The 22,614-nt window shown below is 44.8% G+C and overlaps 1 protein-coding gene across 4 annotated transcripts in view; it reads right to left on the minus strand.

The window, feature by feature from the left end:
- Positions 1 to 261: 261 nt before the first annotated feature.
- Positions 262 to 22,614, minus strand: part of LMO1 (LIM domain only 1) — a 63,436-nt gene continuing 41,083 nt past the window's right edge. For all 4 annotated transcript variants that reach the window (XM_039382437.1, XM_027737611.2, XM_039382435.1 and 1 more), the window contains 3 exons: positions 18,459 to 18,672; positions 6,292 to 6,417; positions 262 to 1,611 (listed from right to left, as the gene is read on the minus strand). In XM_039382437.1, coding sequence (XP_039238371.1) covers positions 1,506 to 1,611; positions 6,292 to 6,417; positions 18,459 to 18,672 — 446 coding nt within the window. In that variant the 3' untranslated portion in view covers positions 262 to 1,505. The remainder of the gene's footprint in view (positions 1,612 to 6,291; positions 6,418 to 18,458; positions 18,673 to 22,614) is intronic.

Raw genomic sequence — 22,614 nt, forward strand, 5'->3', positions numbered from 1 at the left:
AAGAAAAATCACTCAGTCATTTCACATGTCTCAGGTAGCTTTAGATGACAGGCAATATTTTGAAGCTCACTAAGTGTCTAAGCTCACTAAGTGTCTACTGGAGTTTTGCTTCTATTAAGCCATTATTTAGCACAGGTGTACATAAAAGCATTTCATGCAACAGTCAGAACAGCACCAAGCTGCACTGTATTTGGCATTTGCAATTCAGAGAACACACACAAGCGACCCAGGACCAGCAACCAATTAAGTCACATCAGAAAAAAAGTACTCGGTGTCTATTTATTAAAGGAAAGGGGGTAAATTTAAGAAAAAGCCAGAAGACAAAATAAATAGAATTGCAGCCATCCTTTACAGCTACTGGTGCACTATATTAAAGTGACACTCACCATACAAAGAAATGTGTTTGATACAGTCCAGTGGGTTGCACATGAATTGCATAACCTTGAAAATCATTGCACAAAGCATCGCAGCAGGAACACAGTTCAGAGTTTTTCTCCAGGAGATGCTTCAAATCTCATCGCTTTTGTTACGTGGGAGGTCAAAGCACCTGGCACAGAGTAAGCAAAAAAGGGCTGTGGGAAGGGATGATGCTGCATCAGCGCCCGGTCATGTTCAAACCCTGACATCAGCCCTTGCAGCAGCTCTGACAAGCGATGCCCCATGGGAAAACACCACTGCCTATCACAGCCTTGAAATTAATATCCTGATCAATGCCCAGGCACCTGTTGGCAGGCCTGCAGGGAGCCTGCTCCTCACAGACCAGACTGGAGACACTGTATCAGCCGGCCAATAAGTGCTCCTGGCCATGGAAAAGCTCTGTCTGAGTTCATAGAGGTGCAAAGCGAGGTGCCTCTCAGCCAGCAGCTCAGCAGCCTTGGTGGGACCCAGCCAGCGACGCTGATGGTTCCCAATCATCACCTGCCTCCAGCTTGTTCCCTCCCATTGTACAGGGAAGCAGGTGGTTGGACACAAGTCTCTGCACTGTTCAAGCAGAGAGGTCTAACTCTGCAGCAGCATTTCCCCCAGCTGGTGTTTGTGAACCTGCCTCTGCTGTGATCCATGTGATTCCAGGAATCTGTGTGTATGTTTCTAATAGTCTGCTCAACATAAAGCACAGGAAATACAGGCTTTTGCCACATGGGGAAGAAACCACAGCAAAGATGACCAGGAAACATTCATAATTTTTAATTCACACCAGTAATAAAATTGCATTACATTTTTCATAAAATAAATGTTCCAGTTTATATACAGAAAACAGACTGTACAGAGCCCTCCCCCAGACCCCAAAAACTCACAAACATACAGGCAATGCAGTGCTCAGCTAAGCAGGCACAACTGTACATCTAAAATTGTAACTGCTTTGTGTTGGGGGGGAAAAGTACTACAATGTATATAGTCCTCTCTGGACCAAGAATTAAAAAAATATTGCAGGCAAGCTGACAGGCGCCCTCGCTGCTCATGCGGCCAAGCGCCCATCCCACAGTGCTTCAGCGAAGCAGGGTCTGTTATTGAACCTGGGACTCGAAGCTCCCGTTCAGCTGCCCTTCCTCATAGTCCATCTGACACAAGATCATGTTGTTCTTCAGGAAAAATTTGTCTCCCACACAGAACCTGGAAGATAAAAAGAATTAGTGGGTGTAAGTATGCTTGGGTGACCAGTTAGATTTCTAGCTCTGCCAGTGGCATCGGAGCCCAAGAAAGCCCATGTGCTTCTGCCCGCTTCCCTTTCCCCTTCCCCACCCCAGGGTTTTGCCATCCCTTTCCCTGGCACAGCTGTAGGAAGCAGCTCAGGGAGCAGGCCACAGTTGTAGGAAGCAGCTCAGGGAGCAGATCCCGGTCCCTGCCGGGTCCCACCACCAGCAGCAGTAGGAGACCAGGAGCAGTTAAGGGATTTGTCCCTGCAGACAAGAGGTGTCGGCTCTACAACTGAGAAATCAAGCGGCCGATATTACACAGAGACTATTTGAAGTTTTTGCCGGTATCCATGTTTCCACAGTTCCCTCGGGTGAGGCAGTATTTACACTAATTTCCAGGCAAGGACTGGCTATTAAGTCCTTCCTCACCCCCTTGTGTACAGTGCTGAACAATAAATAGAAATTTCCCGGTGGCTGGACTCCTAACCTTTATCTTCATTGAGCGAAGGGCACAGCTCTCTATATACCATGTAAATTGTTCTGTTTGTCTTGAAGTTGACAGAGAAGCTTGTGATATTTAACAATTTTATTTGACCATTAAGGTCAAAAAAGTTCCACATATAAGATCTGAGAGGTGTGAACTGACAGCCAATAGCTTTTTTGCCCTGTCTGCTTGCTCAGGAATCAGAAGCTAATCTTTACTCCTTAAGATAACAAATAACGTTCTTTGCACCCAATTCAGGGGCTGTTTTTTGTCCATCACACTGGCAGAGCAATGACAGACCAGAACACACAGCTGTGCCTCCCTGCCCCAGGAGCTGAGTCTGAAATCAGCCCCAGGGCCCTAAAGCAGAGAGGCACCCTGGGTTGGGGGCTGTGCCTCATGGCATCTCTGAATCAGGCTCTGAAGGAAGATCAGTGGAGATGACCCCATCCTCAGGAGACTTAGCAGACCTCAAATGCCCATTTCCTCTGTTCCCAGGCAGAGCTTTGGCACTGTTTATTCCTTGACTGAAATACTTTCTTCATTTTAACTCAGGCAGCTTCAGGCAGAGCATCTCCATAAAACTGAGTATTTTCTGCTAAAAGAACAGGACTGATAATTTCAGAGCTCCTTTATAGGTCTAACATGGGCACAAGTTTTCTCCAACTGGACACCTGCAAATAAGCTGATTAATTTGCCAAGTCAGTACAGAGAGAACTGAGTGTTGGTTCTGCCTTTACAGGATTTCCCTGGAGACCATCCATCCTCTTCCCTCTGTGGCACATGCTTTAGTAGTTATGAAATTCAACCTTTTCTGTATATAAAAAAGCTAAAAATTATTCTCAATTTAAATTAACAGCTCTTATGCTAAAAACTGTACTGCATACACTCTCCCTAACACCACCTTCCCCACCAGCAGGTTTACTCACTATAAATAACAGACACAGCTGCTTGCCTTTTACTACTTCTCCCTACCTTAAGTACCATATAAATCTCCAGGAAGAGAAATGCAAAAATTACTCTTACTACCAGCATCAACATCTGTCTCTTGCTAAACCTGGTTTGGGTCTAGAGGAGCCAAAAGAGGAGCTGGAGAACTAGGGAGTTGGAAGGTGGGGGTGTTGTGTACAAGCACATGGGAACTGAAATGCACTGCAGGGGTACCTTAATATGACGTGAAGTTTTGGGAGAAGGGTTTGTTTCACTGGAAAGGCAACTATTTCTACCTGCCAGTCCTGCAAACCCACCAGTAAACTGGGATCTTTTCAGCTGATGCATCACAACTGGAGACCGAGAATTTAACAGGGCAACTTCAGGCTCAGTTTCTCGTGTCCCAACCCACAGGTCTCTTCAAGAGAGAGAGGTGGGACCGCACCACCAGCCCCCATGCTTGGAGCAGGAACGTTGCTGAGCCTCTCTGGCTGATCAAGTTCCAGCCAGCAGCAGTGAGAAACAGGTGCTGAACCTACCCTGCCATTTATACAGAGTGATTTTCTTCTGAGCAAAACCACGCTTCAGATAATGGCAACAGAAGCAGCTGGATTTCCTGCAACCCTTGTAACACTGACCTATTAGCCAGTTACAGCAGTGATCAGCTTTTATTCAGCACTATGATAACCATTTGACTTTAGAAGAGTTTAAAGCACAGTAGGCTGAGTAGCAATGCAGGACTTGTTGCAAACCTGATGTTTTAGAGAATGAAACTAATGAAAACACTGCACACTTGGTAAAAATATTAGAGATTTTGCTCTGATAGGTTTAACACTCTATACAGTGTCCAGCTATAGAAGGGCAAGGAAGCTAGAGGAGAATTAAAGAAAGGTCTTCCTCATCAAATCTTTTCATAGCTGAAGAGCGATAAGGGGTTTCGGTGGGGTTTCCAATTCACAACTAGTATTGGCATCCACCTCTGCAATTTTGACTTTAGGGTTACTTAATCTCACTGTTCTCAGTTCAGCATCCAATGTTGTCTGTTACAGGATCACTTCCACTCTGCCCTTTCAAGCCAAAATCTCTACAGAATAAGTCATAAAAGTTTGTAGCCCTCTGATCTCAGCCAAAAATAACAATCTACACATAACTCTACGCTGTCCACTCAGCCCATCTTTCAGAACAACTCAGCTCCTCTCAAACTGGGCAGCAAATCCCTTGTGCATCAAAGCGCAGCTCTGCCAGATCGGGGGGATTATCTGTGCTCTCCTGCCGGGCAGTGTCAGCACGTGGAGGTTACGGGAAGGGCAGGCAGGGCAGCACTTTGCACTGAGCACAGTAACAGTGTTAGCAACTGCAGAGGGAAGGGAGGGAGGGAGGTTCTTTGGAGCCTTTGAAAAAAAGAGTGAAATTTTAAAGAAATTACTGAAAATGAAAACTAGGCATCGCTAGGATTTTCCACAAGAGAAGAAGGGTAAAGTAGGGGTTTGATGACAGATAGTCATCCTACAGACTCCAAGGCCAACCCAGCACTCCTCCCTGCGCAGCTCATAGCCAAGACTTGCCTCTGCCTGAAGGGATATTTGAGATGCTCCAGCCTTAATGTCTGCGTGGAGTTTGGGAGTACCCCTCTCCTGCCTGGCCTTCATCAGCAGGGTGAAGAGAACTGAGCCTGAGGGCTGAGCCTGGCAGCACCTGGAGACAAACCCCAGAACTGACCAGTGATTTAGCACTGTGGAAGGAGCATCTCGGGGAATAAGGGTATCACCTCTGTGCAGTCACATGCTGCTGGTCGGGGATCATGGCTGTGGCAGGAGCATGTTCAAAAGTCACAAAACAAGACTGGGCAACTGAAAGATTCCGTGTAGTTTCTGGAGAGAGCCCGAGGCCAGGAGCCACTAGATGTCACTGCCGCCCCAGCGCTGCCACCGCGCCCGTGGAGGCGACAGTATTAATGGGAGTTTTGTATCTCGAATAAACACCGCCTCCGCCTTCAGCCGGCGATCGAGTAAAGCCACCTGGGCTACACACGGCTCACCCGATTCGCCTCTTCTGTGCTCTGGCACCAACCAGCTGCAACCCCATCCATCTCAAGGGCTAAGCCACTGTCAGAGGGCACAGAAGGAGAAGCAGACAGGGTCGCCTAAGGTTAGAGGGGAGGTGGCAGGTTTGCATCCACACATGTAACATGTATGGCTGCTTCGTGAGACATCCCACTGTGACTTTTTTCTAGATTAAGCAACGAATTTTAAAGTCAGTCTTTTAGTTTGACTTTTATGGAACTGGGTTCTCCATCTTCTCGCACCTATCCCACACATATCTCTCACACCTCCCCATGGGATGAAGCATTGCATCCTAGTTTCATCTTTGGGAAACACAACCACAGATTCAGAACAGGAAGCCCAGCACAGGCCTTGGACGCTGGGCAGCCACTACAGCCTGACAAAACAAGCAGTAAGAACAGCAAGCAGTTTCATGTCTGTCTTAGACAACGATGGATAAATGGATGCATCAGAAGGTGACACTATATCACATCTGGTTCTGTGGGCTTCCATTCTGCCTACAATGACCAATAAACACACTGCTAGGAAGATTTTTCACAGCCCTCCCAAATTCAACTGGCTACAGGTAGTCCAAGTGAAAATGCTGTGTATGACCCTTCATTATACTCCTCAATGTGCATTTTCCACCGGGTAAAACCCAGCAGAAATACACAAGGCCTACTCAAAATTATACCACCAAGATCCCCTGTTAATTACACAACAACTAAAGGGATTTGTTCCCAGTGTTGGAAACGGCTTAGCTAGAGTATTTTTTTCCTTCCTGTCCCTTCTCTTTATCCTTCTTCTTTGCCATCCCCTGTTTTGAGCCTGTCAGAAATGTGATTTAAGCAAGATAACATCAGTTTGCCAGAGGAGGTCCATTCTCCATCGTCTGCATTCTGCAAAGAGGGTAGATCCTGAAAGGACGCTGAATCAGTTTGTTTTATTCAGCAGCAGCTGTGCTCGCATACAGTCTGTGCCTGTGTGCCCCCCCTTGCCCCTTCAACTCCCACCAGCTCCAAGGGGATTTGCAGTAAAAGGGCTACAGGTACTTACATGCATCACCCAGGTCAGCCTAATAAACCAGCCCAAGCCACACCAGCAGGCTGTGAGCCCCAGACAGGTAGTGTGGATCAAACGTTTCCCCATTTTGCGGGCAAAGGTATAAATTAGTTTGTGTGTATAATAACTGTGTCCTCACCGCTGGTTGCAGAGCTGACAGGCAAAGCAGTCCAAATGGTAAACATTATCTCTGGCCCTCATCACCATCTCAAAGGCAGGGATCAGTTTACTGCAGGCAGCACAATTCCCGGTGGTACCAAAGAGCCTGCCAAAGAAGCACAATCATTAGAAGCCATTTTAATTAAATGGTGGAAGGACTAATTAAGTGTAATTAGCAGTATCAAATACTGTATTGCACCAATAAATAGAAGTTGCAGTCTCCATTTCACTGACCAACCAGCGTGCGGGAACTTGGGGTAAAACTGCCTGGTGAGCAGGCTCTGATCGTCGAGATGAAACTTCATTTGGTTTGCAAACCTAGGGCTAATTTGCTGTCTAATGAAGAAAAGCATTAAACATTCGGAGCGCTATTTTGGGGCTCACAAAATTTCAGTCAAAAACTATCTGCCTCTCTGCAGCAGTGGGGAAAGTGCTCGGAGCCGCCCATCCTCCTCCGCGTGGGTTTGCTCTGCTTGGCCACAACCTGGTGGAGGGACAGGCTGGCACCTCTCGCAGCAAGACACACAAGTCCTGCAAACTTTGCCAATCCTGGCAGGCAACACTATAGCAGAGCTCGGGAAGAACCTCACTTACCTGCTGTTTAAAAAGAAAAAACATAATTTCTCTTGCAATGAGTGCACAGTATTTTGCAAGGCATCTCGGAGAGCAAGCCCTCCCCCCTGGCTGTGCCCCCCTTCTCCCACATCCGCATCCCTCCCAGGAGCCAGCTAAGCCCTTCCACGGTGGCCTGAACAGCATGCTCAGCCGTTCCACTTCAGCTCCCCAGTCCTCGAGGACAGCCCTTCAGCACTGGAAGCTTTGCCATTTTCATCTTGGCTTTCACTATCTGTCTCCCCAGATGTCTGCTGCTGTTACAGCTCCTGCCGGGGGACTCAACCAAGACTGCAGCAACCTTTCCCCAGCCCCCAGCCCCCTTTTCCAAGGTGTCCCTGCAGACCCCTGTGCACACCGGGGGCACCACGGCACTGCGAGGCTAAAGCCGCAGGAACCAGCTGGGGGCACCGATCAACAGGCTGACAAAACCAATCTCACCCCAGACTGTGGTCAATATGCATGTGGGTTAGTTACTTTGCCTAGAAGATGATAAAAATCGTATTCTTGGGGCGATGGGCCTCAAGACGTACGATTCCTGTTGACCATTAGCTCCGCGCATGCAACGCGTCGCTGCCCGCAGACAGATTTGGGCTCATGGTTTGTTTCAAGCCATTGGTTCTGGCTGATTCCACAACACGGAGATGAGAAGCATCAGGAAAATCTATAACCAATTTCTAAACTTGCAATTTGCCAAGCTAATCAATACTAATTATTACTGGCCAGTAATTGTGAATTAAAACACCCAGCAGTGTTATAGAAACCTCCACAACTCTCCCTCCCTCCCACAGTGCCGTGATTCTGGAGTCAGCTTGCTCTCCAGCTTAAAAAAGGCTACCCTTATTTTTCTTTAGAAGTGGTATCAGTGGTCTTTCATTAGGCCTGGCTGGAAAACTCCAAGCCTTCCTGTGAAGAAACAGCACTCCGTTTTCCCCGATAGTTAAACCATGCAAACCAAACTGAAACACTCGTGCAGGACAGAAAATCTGCAGAGGGAGTACCAAAATTTTTTGCCCTATGATTCCATCATATGAAGGCAGGCAGGGGAGCCAGCTGAGCACGGGGCTTGGCTGCCTAATGCCAGCAGATCAGACTGAAAAAATGTGGCAGTGAAAAGTGTCCAGGTCTCCACCCTGAAACGCCCTGGCTCTCACTGAGCACCTGCTCGCAAATCAAGCCATTGTTACAGACATCCTTCCCTTCCTCAACGTAGCTGCCCCTTTCCACAGTACCTCACTTGGGCACAGCAAAGCCTGACAGCTTTTGCCAGGATTTTCCTATTTCCCATAAAACCAGGCATCCGTTTTTAGAGTACCCAAGTCACAGCAAACTCAAAAAATGAGTCAAATGCATTAGGCAGGGAAATTGGGAGGTTAATCCTAGATTTGCTCTGTGCCCAGCACTGCTACATGCACAAGTATAAAATATCCATTATTCATTAGCATCACAGTTGTGTGGAGCTCAATCTAGATTAAACAAAATAAAGGGGCCCCAGACAGCACCATTTGCATTGTTAAGCAGGTGCTTTTCTTCAGCCTTCAAATAGGAGACTTTTCTAAATGGAAATGATGGGGAAATTTGGACAGATGTTCACTTAACTATTTAAACAGTTAGCTTAAGAAACATGAAAAATGTATTTGGCATCGTATTCACCTGTCTCCTTTCAGGGGTTTTGGGGGTAAACCAATTGTTAAACAGCTTTGACTGTTTGCATAAGATCTGAAGCTTATGTTCTGTCCAGCTGAAATCGTGTTGCCTTCTAATGTCTACATAAATGTAGCTTCCAGCTAGTCAGCACCCTAATCTTTTTCTCTTCTATCAAGTTTCACAGTCCTTCATACCCTCCCTCTTCCAACAGATGAACATTTCACACTTATTCTAGCACTTCCTAATTTTAATCTGCTTTTCAGAGAGCGATTTAGAGCCCCGTATATTCACCGTGCTTCTAAAAATACGCTGTAACTTGTAGCTTAGTGAACATTATTTTTTTTTTAACCTGTTGGAAGAAAATACCAAATGAGCACAGGCTTTTGCCTTTTTTGTTTGCTTGTAGAAAACCTGCCACCTCTGACATCTACTGATCCAGCAGCTACTTGAGCTGAAACTTTCTGAGGTGGGGAGCTCAACATTATCAGAGGAGGGAGAGAAGAAAAGGAGCAGGAGAAAGATCTTCCACCCCAAGCCCCAGCTGTGGTTATATTTAAAATAACCCCACAGAAACAAACTGATCTGCATTCTGTCCTCCAGATACCTTCATAACAGATGCCATACTCTCTTACACATTCACGCACACAAAGTTTAAGCGCGTTAGAAACATCTGTCGGAAGATGCTCAGCATCTACTTACCAGCTTGGAGCCATTGGCATAAAAGAAGCTGGAAAAATACAGAAAGCTTTCAGTTTGTAGTTGTTTTTCTTCTTCTAAACCCCCTATTTTTTCACTTCCCTTTGAAGTTAAAAGGCAACAATTTTCAAGTACAGATTTATTCCCCCTTATGTAACAGGAAGACCCAGCCAGCTTGTAAATAAGCATAGACTATGCAGATTTAAAATTTAGCACAATTGAACTTTTACCCTGTGATAGTAATTATGTTTAATGGTTCTTAGCCTGAACTTCACCATGTCTATTGTTGTCAGCCAGCCTAAAAGCAGGAGTTTGTCCAAGGACAATTTTCTGTAGTTTATGGGCACACTAAAAACCCTGCTATGCTCTTTTCTCATTGGCCATTGATGTCAGTGTGTATAGTAAAAATTAAAGCTAATTGGCATACAGGAGCAGCTCTGAATGCAAATGAATTAATGGAAAAAGAAGGGAGAGCTCCTGGAAGCAGTAGGCAACTGTCAAAGGATGTTTTTTATGGAGTCTTGTCTGGGCTAAAGAGCAGTCCTCTGCAGGATGATGCAGACCTCAACAGCTCCATGAATACACCTGAAGTTAATTCAAACTACAATAAAGTCACAGAACCCTGCAGATTTTTTTAGGGAAAAAGAGAATGGTAAAGGGTCTTTACTGTAGGAAAACAGTAAGAAACTTCTCATTAACACGTTAAGTTTAGCACCTTTTAACAGTTTTTTCCTTCAACCAAAATGTGCAGGGGGTCTAAAGTGAGAACCTTCTTGCCTATTTCTGTCACCACTAGGAACAACAATCTGGTTTAGTCACTGCCTACGAGGAGAGAGTCCCTGTTTCTTCTCCCCACTCTAGCCTGTGTCTGACTTTAGCTTATAACCAAAAAAGAAGGAGAAAGTCTTCCCTCCACAGAAAGTGAAAATTTTAGAGCTGTTGACTTCACAGGAGACAAAAAAAAGAGGAAGCAGGACAGACACATATAAATAATGAGTGGTACAGAAAGGATAAATTGGCAGTGTCAATCAGATTTTTTTTTAAACAACACAAGAACAAAATGAGTTCACAATTAAACAGCTGAGTTGAGACTATTAATTCCCCTCAAAAAGGAGGGTTTTTTAATCACCAAAAGATAAGAATTATAAATTGAAAGAGGACCAAACACTTAATAATACAGATAAATATCTACATTTGCAGATATTGCGTACAACTATGTATTGAGTCCATCATCAGCAAATTTGCTGATGACACCAAACTGGGAGGGAGTGTCGACCTGCTGGAAGGCAGGAGGGCTCTGCAGAGGGATCTGGATAGACTTGAGAGATGGGCTGATTCCAATGGGATGAAGTTCAATAAAGCCAAGTGCCGGGTCCTGCACTTTGGCCACAACAACCCCCTGCAGCGCTACAGGCTGGGCACAGAGTGGCTGGAAAGCAGCCAGGCAGAAAGGGACCTGGGGGTACTAATTGACAGGAAGCTCAACATGAGCCAACAGTGTGCCCAGGTGGCCAAGAAGGCCAATGGGATCTTGTCCTGTATCAAAAATAGCGTGGCCAGCAGGAGCAGGGAAGTGATCCTTCCCCTGTACTCTGCGTTGGTGAGGCCACACCTTGAGTATTGTGTTCAGCTCTGGGCCCCTCAGTTCAGAAAGGATATTGAGGTGCTGGAGCGGGTCCAGAGAAGAGCAACAAGGCTGGTGAAGGGACTGGAGCATAAGTCCTATGGGGAGAGGCTGAGGGAGCTGGGGTTGTTTAGCCTGGAGAAGAGGAGGCTCAGAGGTGACCTCATCACCGTCTATAACTACCTGAAGGGAAGTTCTAGCCAGGTGGGGGTTGGTCTCTTCTCTCAGGCACTCAGCAATAGGACAAGGGGGCACGGGCTTAAGCTCCGCCAGGGGAAATTTAAGTTGGATATCAGGAGAAAATTCTTTACAGAGAGAGTAATCAGGCATTGGAATGGGCTGCCCAGAGAGGTGGTGGATTCACCATCCCTGGAGATTTTTAAACGCAGATTGGACGTGGCACTGAGTGCCATGATCTAGTAAATGGACTGGATTTGGACCAAGGGTTGGACTCGATGATCTCGGAGGTCTTTTCCAACCCAATCGATTCTATGATTTTTCTACATATTTATGTATCCAGATTATCCAGATATACAAGTTTTTGGAAACCTACTGAACCCCATACTCATATCCTCTCCAGTCAGTAGGTGAAAGAGATTTTCTCATACACCTTCCCTATATACCTGCTGCTGTTTACTTCCTAGTTTCATCAGGGCCTGCTGTAGAACAAGATTTGCTTTATATATCTGAAACTCATCATCATGAAAAGAAAAGGTTTTGCCCCTACCATTTGAAACAAACCAACAACTAGTATTTCAGCGAAGATGGCTCTTGACAGCTTGCAATCAGTACTTTTCCCATCTGTGGATATTAGAAATCTGCTGAGCTACAAGTCTGATTTGACCAAAGTACTGAATATACCAATAATTGCAGGGAAAGCCTAAACATCACTTAAAAAGATAAAAAGAATAAGCTTAAAAGTAACTTCAGACAACTTCCCTGTAATCAGCCTTTGCATAATATTAGAGAAAGCCTTAGTGATAGGAGATTCAGTACTGTGAATACATATTATCTGGTTCACCCTCCTATCCAAGACACTGTTGTCAAGTGCCGCAGTGGGAAGTCATGTCAGCTGAAGGAAAAGAAATGCATTTTGATACTAATGAAATTGGTCAAGCTGTCCCCTCATGAAGCCTGCAAGTTCAATCCCAAAGAATTTACGTCTTGCATGCCAAAGGGTTTGGCATTCACAGACAGCATAGCGGGAGGAGCTGAACCAGCGCTGTACAAAACAGCCCTCTGGCTGAGTGACCGCACTAGTTCAGAGATTACTGGCTGTAAACTTCAAGGTTGCTCAAGCGTTTCTGTTTTCAGTTGAAGAACACATCTGAATGTTCACTTATTTTTACTCCTTTGGCCTCTCCCTCCATATTTTTCAAAGGATATTCACAGTGGGGCTGAGACTCAGCAGGTAGGAGGTGTCCAAGTCCTACTCCCCTGCCCCAGCCTTTCTCATGGTGTAACTGAAGCCACTGACCTTAAACCCATCTTGGCTCTCTCTGGCACTGCTGAACACGTGTGCAACAATGTCCTCTTAGGAGATTTTAAATACAGCAGTCAGAAAACTGCAAAGTTGGAAGGGCTAGAAGCATGCTAGAATTCTACCACAGCCAGGTAGAATTGCTCCCCATAAGGTTTCCTCCTCACTGAGGGCTTTGGAGATGGAAATAAAAGGGCAAAAAGCAAATGAACAAAGAAAGTATGAGCACAGGCTGTGAGACACTCCTGGAACAGCTACTATGGAGAAAAAATAATTATGTACTTTAACATCACAAAGCACAGCAATGTTGCCAAGACACACTGTATTTTGAGCCTAATTAATCCTCCTTAATCTGTATAGACACCAAGTGTAGAAGTGAGAGTGTCCGATGTAGCATGCAAGACACTCCCTGTTGCGATGCAAGAGCAGCACTTCAGTTTAGCAACATTTTTAGGCTCTGAGAAGATACCATTTGTTCAGCCACACTGCATTTACACCTCCCCTTCCCACGCTAAACGTGTCCCTTTTGAAAATCCGGCAGGGCATACTCTCGGAGCATGCATGCACCGTTATGCTTCTCTGGAGGGAAAAAGTCCCAAACACTCTCCTTCCTCCTCCCAAGGTGTTGCAGCTTCTGCAGGTTGAAGCTACATTCTGAGCACTAGTGATGTCTTTGGTAGATTAACTTAAATTCTGCCCGTTGCAGCACGCACATCTCGGTTCCTGAAGGCTTGTGCTTACACGTCCCACCACGGTTTAATGGTTTGGCTCAGAGCTGTTGTTACCAACCCGGAGAAGCCCACAACGAGGGTATTTGTCCACATCCTTCCATGCTCCCATGTTTGTGCAAGATCACTGCTCTTATCCCATAAGCAAATTAAACCCTGCACATTTTTTAGATACAGAACACTTCATCTAAAGGGCTCCTAAAGTGATTCATTAACAGAATGAACCCGCTGGGGTATTTGGAGCAGAGCAACCAGTTTCGAACTACTGGAAACCCCAGTACTGGGCAGCTGACCTTGTTTGGACTAGGAGCTGCCAAGGGTGGAGTTCAAGCCTGCGTGATACAAACAGTGCTGAGGGGTGCACAGGGCTCCTCTGCTTGCTGAAGGAACCAATGCCAGGCACAGGTTGCAGCACTGATCAAAACACATGGGAAGCAGGGTGAAAAGAATTTCCATGAAACCCATTGAGAACAGCATTGGGGTTTCCCAGAAAGCCCTTCTCTCTTACTGATTTGCCATCATTTTTTAATGCAGGTTTTGAGCTTTCTTTGGAGTCTAATTAAGGCCCTAATCAGTTTAAATGATGAAAAACTTTTCCAACACCAGCATATCAAACATGCAGAAGCAACAGTTCTGCTCCTGTCAAAGCGAGCCTGACTCGCCTTTGCTCGTGTGAGGGCACCACGCTGAGTAAAAAGGAAAAATCACGTTCTTCATCAGCACTTCACAGTGAAATTTAAGTTGTCGGTTCCTCACGGGAAATCCTGATGCAACACCCAAACCGTCCCTGTGAAGCGGAGCTTGGTGAACGTTTAATTACGCCTCGGAACAAACACACATCGCTGCGTGGGGGCTGCGAGGAGCCATCCGAGCTGCGTGCTAAGCTGCTCTGTCCCAGAAGCAGTTTCTTCAATAGCACTTGCTTATCAAAAATAATTAGAGGTAGGAATGCTGGAACTGTGATTATGAAACAAATGGTAAATCTATTTGCTGAGGCGAAATGTATTGAAAGATACATCTAGACACAGCTGGAGACTGAGGTGATACCACAAGGATAACAACTCGAGATCCAATTTCATCTTTCATGATTAAAAAATGAGCAAGAAAGTGTTTTATGAAATGTGAAGGTTAACAAATGTTCCTTCACAAGCAATGACGACAGTTTATCTTTTGAAACAAATGATCAGGCTATGGTCTGCTAGCAGCTCCCGAGACACATTGGAAAGATTTCTGCTAAAAACCCACTGAGGATCAGCACACAGGGCTGGCAGCCCACTGTGCTGCCAACACCCAGGACAAATCCAGCTCCAAGGCAGCGCCCTGTACTGGGGCAGGAGCTGGGCGTGCTCCTGTCCTGACCCTCTGCCCTATGCCAGTGACAGGAGCCCAGTTCATCCCTGTACCCAGTCCCTGCAGTGGCCATGGCTCAGCGGTACCTGCCCACAGGAGGGGTGGCACAGGAAGGTCCCAGACCAACAAATTAACAACCACTTCAGCTGAATTTCTAATTTGCCTGAAATATTCCAGGAGCCCCTTCTGTCTAAAGGGAAGCACCCATACACTGTCGCCTTCGCTGCAATGAGAGAAGCGGTGGCTGGTGCTGGGCCTGTGCAGCCCCGGGCAGGGACAGTCCTGCTGCAGGCTCTGATGGGAACTGGGGATGGAGCAAGGGGAGTGGGCAGCACATCTCACCAGGGGATGAAACATGTTTTCCTAAACAGCACAATCAGCTCCCAGGCAAATTCAAAGAAATGTTGGTCTATAAAGAGATTATGAAACACCAGTTCTTTCTTCTGGTCGTTACACCGCAATACTCCTTTTGGACTATAGATATAAAAGGTGCATATATTTACACTTCTGGGTACAGAATCAGTCTAGCTTTCGATTTTTCACATGATGGTTGACCTACTAAATATCAGTGCAATATTCACATATAGAGTAAGTGGCCAACAAGGAATTCCTCTGAGTGTTCTCCAGGTAAAACATTCCCTTTATGGTGCGACTACAGTGTGAAGTATGAAAACTTATTTTTAGAAATGAATTCGGCTACAATTTGACTAGTAGACCAAACACTATGAGCTGTTTAATGAGTAAAAAAATGTATATAGAAGCTCTAAAACTGTGAGGGAATTATATCATGATAGCTATGGATAATTCTCCAAGAAAAAAAATTCAAATTACCAGGAGTGAACAGACAGTAGAGAAGATGGTGATGGCAGTTTTAGCTCCTTCTAATAATAGAATTAATAGTTAAAATTGAGAAAGAAAAGAGTATTTATGTGTAGAAGGCAACACAAGACGTTTTAAAGTAAAAAAATTGCTTTATACTCTCATAAAATATGGGACTGCATAGCAATGCCCTTATTCCTATCCTAGCAGCCTGAAAGGATTCCTTAGCATGAGGAGAACAGAACACAGCAGTTTGGCAGAACCTCCCAAAAAACCAATATAAACTAAATTTACTTATTAGTGAGCACACTAATCATGATAGCCATAAAGCTGGCTAAACAAATGAATGCTAGTTAACAACTGTGTTACAGAATTAATGCTATTCTTTCCTATTCAACTCTCCATCAATTTCCCTGGGATATGACAATTATACTGTTCTTCCCAACAGAAAATCAAATAAGAAATATTTCTAGTGGTCAAAGCTCTTAACGTCCTAAATTCTGATGAGGGAAAATATTTAAGGTAAAGGCCACATAAGTCTTCTCTGCAGTTTAACTGTGCTGCACAAATAGCAACAGACTTCCCCCTTGGTGGGCCAGAAATTATTCTAACACAAAAAATGGAGACAAAGGTATTATGAGACCTCTTTCAGGCACAGAACTTTGTTTCAGAGGCCACATTTAACTGCTGCTGAGACAGAAGCTGCATGGCCATGGTCAAACACTAGTCCCAGTTGTTGCCTTTCATGTTTCGTGTCATAAATTGCCCTCTCTTCTCAAAGTTGGAACACGGGCCATTTCCTTGGGATCTGCAATGCCTGGCTTCTTTTCCATCTCTAGCACAGGCTTCTGGTGTGCCCCAGAAAATTCATATCCTCTAGGGGTCAGTGAGAAGATTGAGCAGCACCTCAAAGCAGCATTTTCAGCATAAACCAAGGAAACAAAGTGCTCTACAACTACAGTGATGAAAAGGTTCTTTAAGCTTTACAGCATCAATACTGCTGTCCTTTGGCACTTTAACAAGTCTGATTTGATGCCACACATTATTTTTGTTATGAAACTAGAATAAACCAAAATCAATATGTGCTTATTAAATGGACAAAACATGGAGTAGCTCATAGGTCTCAAAAAGCAAATGTAAATGGGAAACACTGCTCAGCTGAGTATTTCTAGCAGGGTTCTGTTACATGTAGAATAAAGCTGAATATCTACCTTTAGGGTCAAATTAAAGAAAAAAAAAAAGCACAGACACAACACTTTTTCAAGATCACAAATGACAAATTCCAGAGAGGTGATAAATAATGAAATGGAGGATGACAGATGGAGAGACCTCGATCACTTGGCAATCTGGGTGCAAACAAGATAAAGAAAAGAAAAGATAATGTATAAACAAGATAAAGTATACAAAGAAATACTCCAGAAAATAATGCAGCTATTCTTTCTGGACAGAAGATTATTCCTGGAAGTAGTTCTCCTGAGAGATTTTGGGGGTCCTTGTGATAGTACCTAGCATGACCCAATTGTGATACTGTGATGAAAAGCTTCCTCAACAAGGGAAGATCAAAAACTTATATTCTTCATTGACACATCAGAATTATGTCCACGACACAAAAAGAGTACAGCTGAACTGAAGGAGAACCACAAAGATTCTAATTTGAGGTTAGAAATCAGTGTGTTAAAGAACCTTCTGGAGCTCAGTTTTTTCAGATTAGCACAGACAGGGTGCCACGAGTGTCTTGTCACAAGTGACTTGTGACATTAGTCAATACTCAGAACTTATGCAAGGTACAAAAATTATTTCACTATAGTGAAGATAGTTACATATTTCCTCATCACACCTTTTCTATCTTCCCAAAGGCTGCTTATCCTGTCTTTTCCCCTTCGGATGTATTCACCCTTACCCAAGCTCCTCTTCACTTAGATTTTAGGAATGTATCCCACATAACCAGGTGTGGACCTGTGACTGCTGCCTGTGTGGCAGAATTTCAGCTGGGACATTTCATGTGTGCCCTGAGGAATTTCAGCTCCAGCAGGAACAAAAATCTTCATGTGGGCAGGATGCTCCCGTACACTGCCTGGCCAGAAGGCAAGGTGACAGCTCCCATATGGCAGCTAATGGACTCATCTCTTCTGTTTGGCTCAGTGCTCTCTCTCTCATCTTTAGAAGGAGAAACATGTTTGTTCAAGTTTACTAAGAAAATATTTACTAAAGATTTTCTGAAATACATTTTACATTGAAAGACATGAAACATCTGATCACTGACACTAGTCTAGCCAGCATGTGGACACTACAAGGTTAGATGGCATTTTACCTCCCTTATCTTAGAGCCATGTGTTGGATTTGTTTTTGCTTCAGATGTTTTGCTGTTTGAGGTTGCATGGGAAATGCTATCAGTGCTTTAGAAAAATAAAAAGAAAATACACACATTAGCTGGAGATCAAGTACATTCTTCCAAAGCAAAAACAAAGCAAAACTCAGAGTGTTTTGCAGTGTGACCCTCATAAGAATGTTTGCATTAGGCCTGCTGTCTTATTAATATTCATTTGTGTTTATATAAAGTATTTTGCACAAAACCCCCATACACAGCAGGCAAAAAGCCCCATGTATTGCAGACACACACTGACAGGATAGTTGTAACTCACAGTTAGTAATGGTCTCTGCTGATTTCCTCATAAAGAAAATTTTTTTTGAAGTTGATCTGTAATTTTTGTGTTTTACTTTGTTTAGTTAGGGAAGGGACAAGAGCCCCTTGGGAGGAACCTTACTCAATAGAAGCACAAGAAGCCTGTCTAAAAGCTATGACTGAAAAAGAAAAGGTAAAGATTTGGTCTCAGGTCTCAGTCAATATGCAGGAGTATAGCATCAGAGATATGCAAGAAGAATTAACAGTCTTTTCCTAATTTACTCAGCAAGCACTGTTTGCTCTTGGTGGTTCATAATAAGAAGTAGAGTTAAGTCATGACTTTCTTCTTCTACCTTCACCTAAAAACAGAGTTCCACCTCCCTGAGTACGAAATACCTTAAGTGCAAATAAAAAGCCATGCTTAAGCAGAGGAAGAAACTTCAATCTCTTCTGGGCAGGGCTGACCATGCACAAGCACATGTTTTCATAGGAGAGGTTTAGAAACGCAGACAGCTGGCAGCATGCTGAGAGACTTTGGGAAGAGCCCACAGTACGTTCCTCTATTTACCTCAGGTAATCTCTGCGGCAAAGAATGAGATTTGCTTTTGTGTAAAGAGTTGATCCAACCTCTCCAAGACGACAGTCACAGCAGGCACACTTCAAACAGTCTTCATGCCAATACTTATCCAGAGCCTTCAGCAGGTACCGGTCCTTGATCTTTCGGTTGCAGCCAGCACAGCCCTTCTGCTTCCCTTTGGGTTGTACGGATAACATCGGCACACCTGCAACGCAAACAAAGCATTTCATTGAGAGGATATCCAGACAGCTTGGATAGGTTACCGGCATTTGGGGTAGCGCTGTGAGCTATAGGTAGATCTGTGAGCAAACACTGCTGCTGGTTTCATTACATCAAGCTCACGCTGCAAGAAGCTGACAGTCAAAGGAATTTTAACTTCATCTGCTGTCAGGGGCTAAGTGGGAGTGTGACGCTTGCAAGAACAAAGCCCTTTTTTCCTGAGGGTAGGGTTGACACAATGCACCAGACTTTTTGTAATTAACATCTTGCAGCAGAATAAACTGGTTGCAATATCAACATTTGCTTTTCCCCTCATTACCAGTACCCTTGTGTTGTTAATTACCTGCCAAAGGCAATTAGAAAGATCAGAAGGGCCACCACTGCACGTACCCCCAGTCCAACATCTTGGCTGGATCAAGTTTGATGGGGAAAGGAGAGGAGGGGGTATAAAAAGATGTGGTAGACCACCGTTTTTCCTCTCTTGTGAACCCCACTGGTGACAGAGGCCTCACCGGAAGCTAAAGCAGTCCAGGGGCTGCTCCAAAATCAGTGTGATTCAAAAGTCCCTGAGGAGTGCTGAGAATAACCCAACCAGTGCCCCCCTGCCACTACTGAAACCACACTCCTTAGGCAAACTAGAGCTTTCCTCCTCCTCTCGTATCACTGGAGAAGGTAGTGAAAAGCCAGGAGTTGCTTCCTCCCTGGAAAACCCTGCTGGGACCGCAAAGCAAGAACGAGCTAGCTGAGTATGAGGTGGTGACAGGACTTCCAAGTCATGAGGCTGGTGGAGACTTGCTGTGGCTACCATCCTCACAGGGCTGTCTCCATCTTCTTCCTCTCCTCCAAGTAACAAGTGCCTCCCTTGTGAGCACTGATACAACTGTGAAACCCATCAGCCTTCTAAGTTTAAGAGGGGGGCAAGAAAGGATTTTATGGAATCAACAGGCAAGGTGGAAAAATAAACAAGGATTGTACTGTGAGGGAGGACAGGGATAGGAAATGATGACAAAAGTATTCACTGCTATGCCAGAATTCCATTTTCTCTGGAGCCTTCATTTTACTTTGTTACAATTTTTATTTTTACTGGTGTCAGTCACTGAAAATGACAACGCTGGGCCTGTAACAAATACATTGTGGGCTTAACCAACGCAGAGATGATGAGAGGGCCACAGCAGCAGGTGTCACTGGCTATATACTCTTAGACAAAGTTAATCTGCCATTTCTGTAGGAAGCACTGGATGTTCCAGAAAGAAGCAGCTTGATAATGGAATTATTAACAATCCCTTAACTAGAGAGGACGAGTCAGTGCCACTCTCGTGACATTCGCTGCTTTCCTTAAAAGCCAGGGTGACCTGAGAGTGCCTAATGGTCAGCACATGTAAACCCACCACTCCTACTGTAATAATTGCTTCATCAGAGCTGCGAGCAGATGACAATAGCACTTAAGACACCTCTACACAAACAGCGAGGTATTGATCCATTTGTAATCAAAGTGGTCTCAGCAGCATGGAGACAGGTCAAGTAACATTCAAAAAACTCTAAAGGCTTAAAGAACCCGCCTGCCCTCTGCTGCAGCACACTTGAAACCCGCTCACAAAGTCTCTACGAGCACCAGTGACAAATCCCCAAAAATTAAGTGAAAACTTACATCTGTGTTAGACTGCCACACATGCAACCTCTAATGCTACCGAGAGAGAAATTCCACATACACAGCCACAGAGAAACACACATTTGGAAAGAGGGAGAAGACAGGGAAGTGACAGAAATGGAATATACTGCAGGTCAGACTGCAGAAATCCTGTGCACCCGGTGAGAATTTCTTACAAGAACAAGAGAAGTGGCCCCGTGGTTCTAGACACAGCACTTTTATTTTTTTCCTCCTTTTTTTTTTTTTCCCAAAACACATTTCAGGAGCAAGGAGAAGCTTCACTTTTCAAGTAATTTCTATGCTCTTCCCAAAACCACACCAGGAAAACAGCACATTGTGAGAAGAGGCTGCCTTGTTCTGAGGCAGAGAAGGGGGTGTATACAAATTTGCATTTGCAAACTGTGTAAGATCAGTACCAGTGATGAAAGAAAATAGTTTGCACCTATGAAAACTAAGACCTAGATGTGCAAATTATATTTTAGATAGGAACCCCAGACACCAGCAAGTCATTACCCACGCCACAAACGGGCTCTCTAAATGTAAGCTGCATAACCTCAGAGGCTGAGGAGGGTTTCTTACAATGGAGGATCATCATACAATTCTTTTGCAAGCTTCATCTAGGTAACCTGAGGATCCTACATCTGGAAAGATGCAGATTCTGGATAACCAGCGCACCTTAAACCCTCACTCAAGAGGCTGCCAGAAGGGTGGGGTTTGAGATCAGCTCTGCGATTCAGCAATGCAAGACCTTCAGCCAGGTGAGACTTCCCAAGGCTCCTGAGCACTTTTGGAACCAGTGCCCTTTCAGAGTTACAGCTGCCCTCCCCCAGAGCGAGGGCTCCACTGCAACAGCAGCATGATCAAGAGCAAGGGCATTTGCACAGGGATGTAACCCTGGCTGGACCATTAGTAGAGGCTGGTTTGATTACTTAGGACAGGTTAGGAGGGTCTCCTATGGCAAGCAGGCTGAGGGCTGGCTGTAGTGGCAGTTCTTGTTCCATCTGTGGCCCTGGCAGCCCTCACTCACTGCAGCCATCTCAGCTCCCCGCCCTTGCAGGAGCACCATTGTCTTATGAGAGGCTTCTGCGAATAAGGGGAATGTAACACTTTGATTTGCTTCTAATAACTAGCAAAGGAACAGATATATATATTTTTAAGCAGTACCTTAAGCAAGGAAAAAAGCTATGTATTTGGTCAGTGTTCAGCAGGGGGCTTTCTAATGAAAAAAGGTACCATTTCAGAGATCATATGATGTTCAAAGCTGCTATTCCCACTCAGATAATAACGAGCAAGGTCAGCCTCTGCTGGTCAGGTTCAGTGTTTTGAAATTACATTTTGGGCTGTGAGGTTTCCCTCTGACATCCCAACCAACCAGTCTGCACGGAGCACACACGCCACTACTGAAAGTTGCAGCTGCAATTAGCTGGTGAGTTGACACAGCAGGCAAGGCGTGAAACAAAATTTCAAAAACTGCCAAACTTGATCAGCAAGGGTTCCTCAAACACTTGCCATGTCATTTCCAAGCAATGAGAGAAGCATTTGGGAAGCTTAACCCCTTTCACAGTCAAAGGCTTGCAGAAAGAGAGGGCACAGCCAACACCAAACCCTGATTTCCTCCTCCTGCCTCCCTTCCAGCAAACCTCAAGCAGTCTGGGCTTTGCAGGCAGAAACCACCTGGAGTACTGCTCTTTCTTTTTGGAAATTTCCCCGCTGCAACACTGAGGTGCTGCTTCATTTCTCTACGCAATTTTTCCCCGGTGTTTGCCAAAAAACACCAAGATACCTAGTTCAATTTGATGAGGGGCATGTGGTGTCCAACTGGGGCTGTCAAGAAACAAAGGGGTCACCTTCAACAAATTCCACATGTGCTGCGTGGGCGAGGATTAGAAAATGAGAAGTAGTGTTGCAGAACTAGAAAAATTAACAGCTGGACACTCACAGATTTAAATACGTGATCACAAGGGAACAGATTATTGCCAAATTCTGAAAGTACCATCAAGTTGTTCTCTCCTCTCCTGTTGCTAGACATCCAGTGCTCTCTTTTCTTAGAAACAGCAGATGAAGCCTTTCTATTTCTGGCTACCTACACTCCCTTCTTTGCCCTTTACAACTTAATAGACTTGCTGCTGGTAAATACAAAACTAAACCTGTTCTGAGTGCTCAGAGCTCCAATACACATTAAAAAATTATAGACACCACCTCTGGACATACTGAAATTTATGTGTGTGTCTAAAGAGGCTGTTATTGTAGTGAGTAATCTAAACTTTACCTCTATTCACA

Source organism: Pipra filicauda, unplaced genomic scaffold (assembly GCF_003945595.2).
Source record: "Pipra filicauda isolate LSUMZ 115617 unplaced genomic scaffold, ASM394559v2 scaffold26_size5592650_pilon, whole genome shotgun sequence".
Classification (NCBI taxonomy): Eukaryota; Metazoa; Chordata; class Aves; order Passeriformes; family Pipridae; genus Pipra; species Pipra filicauda.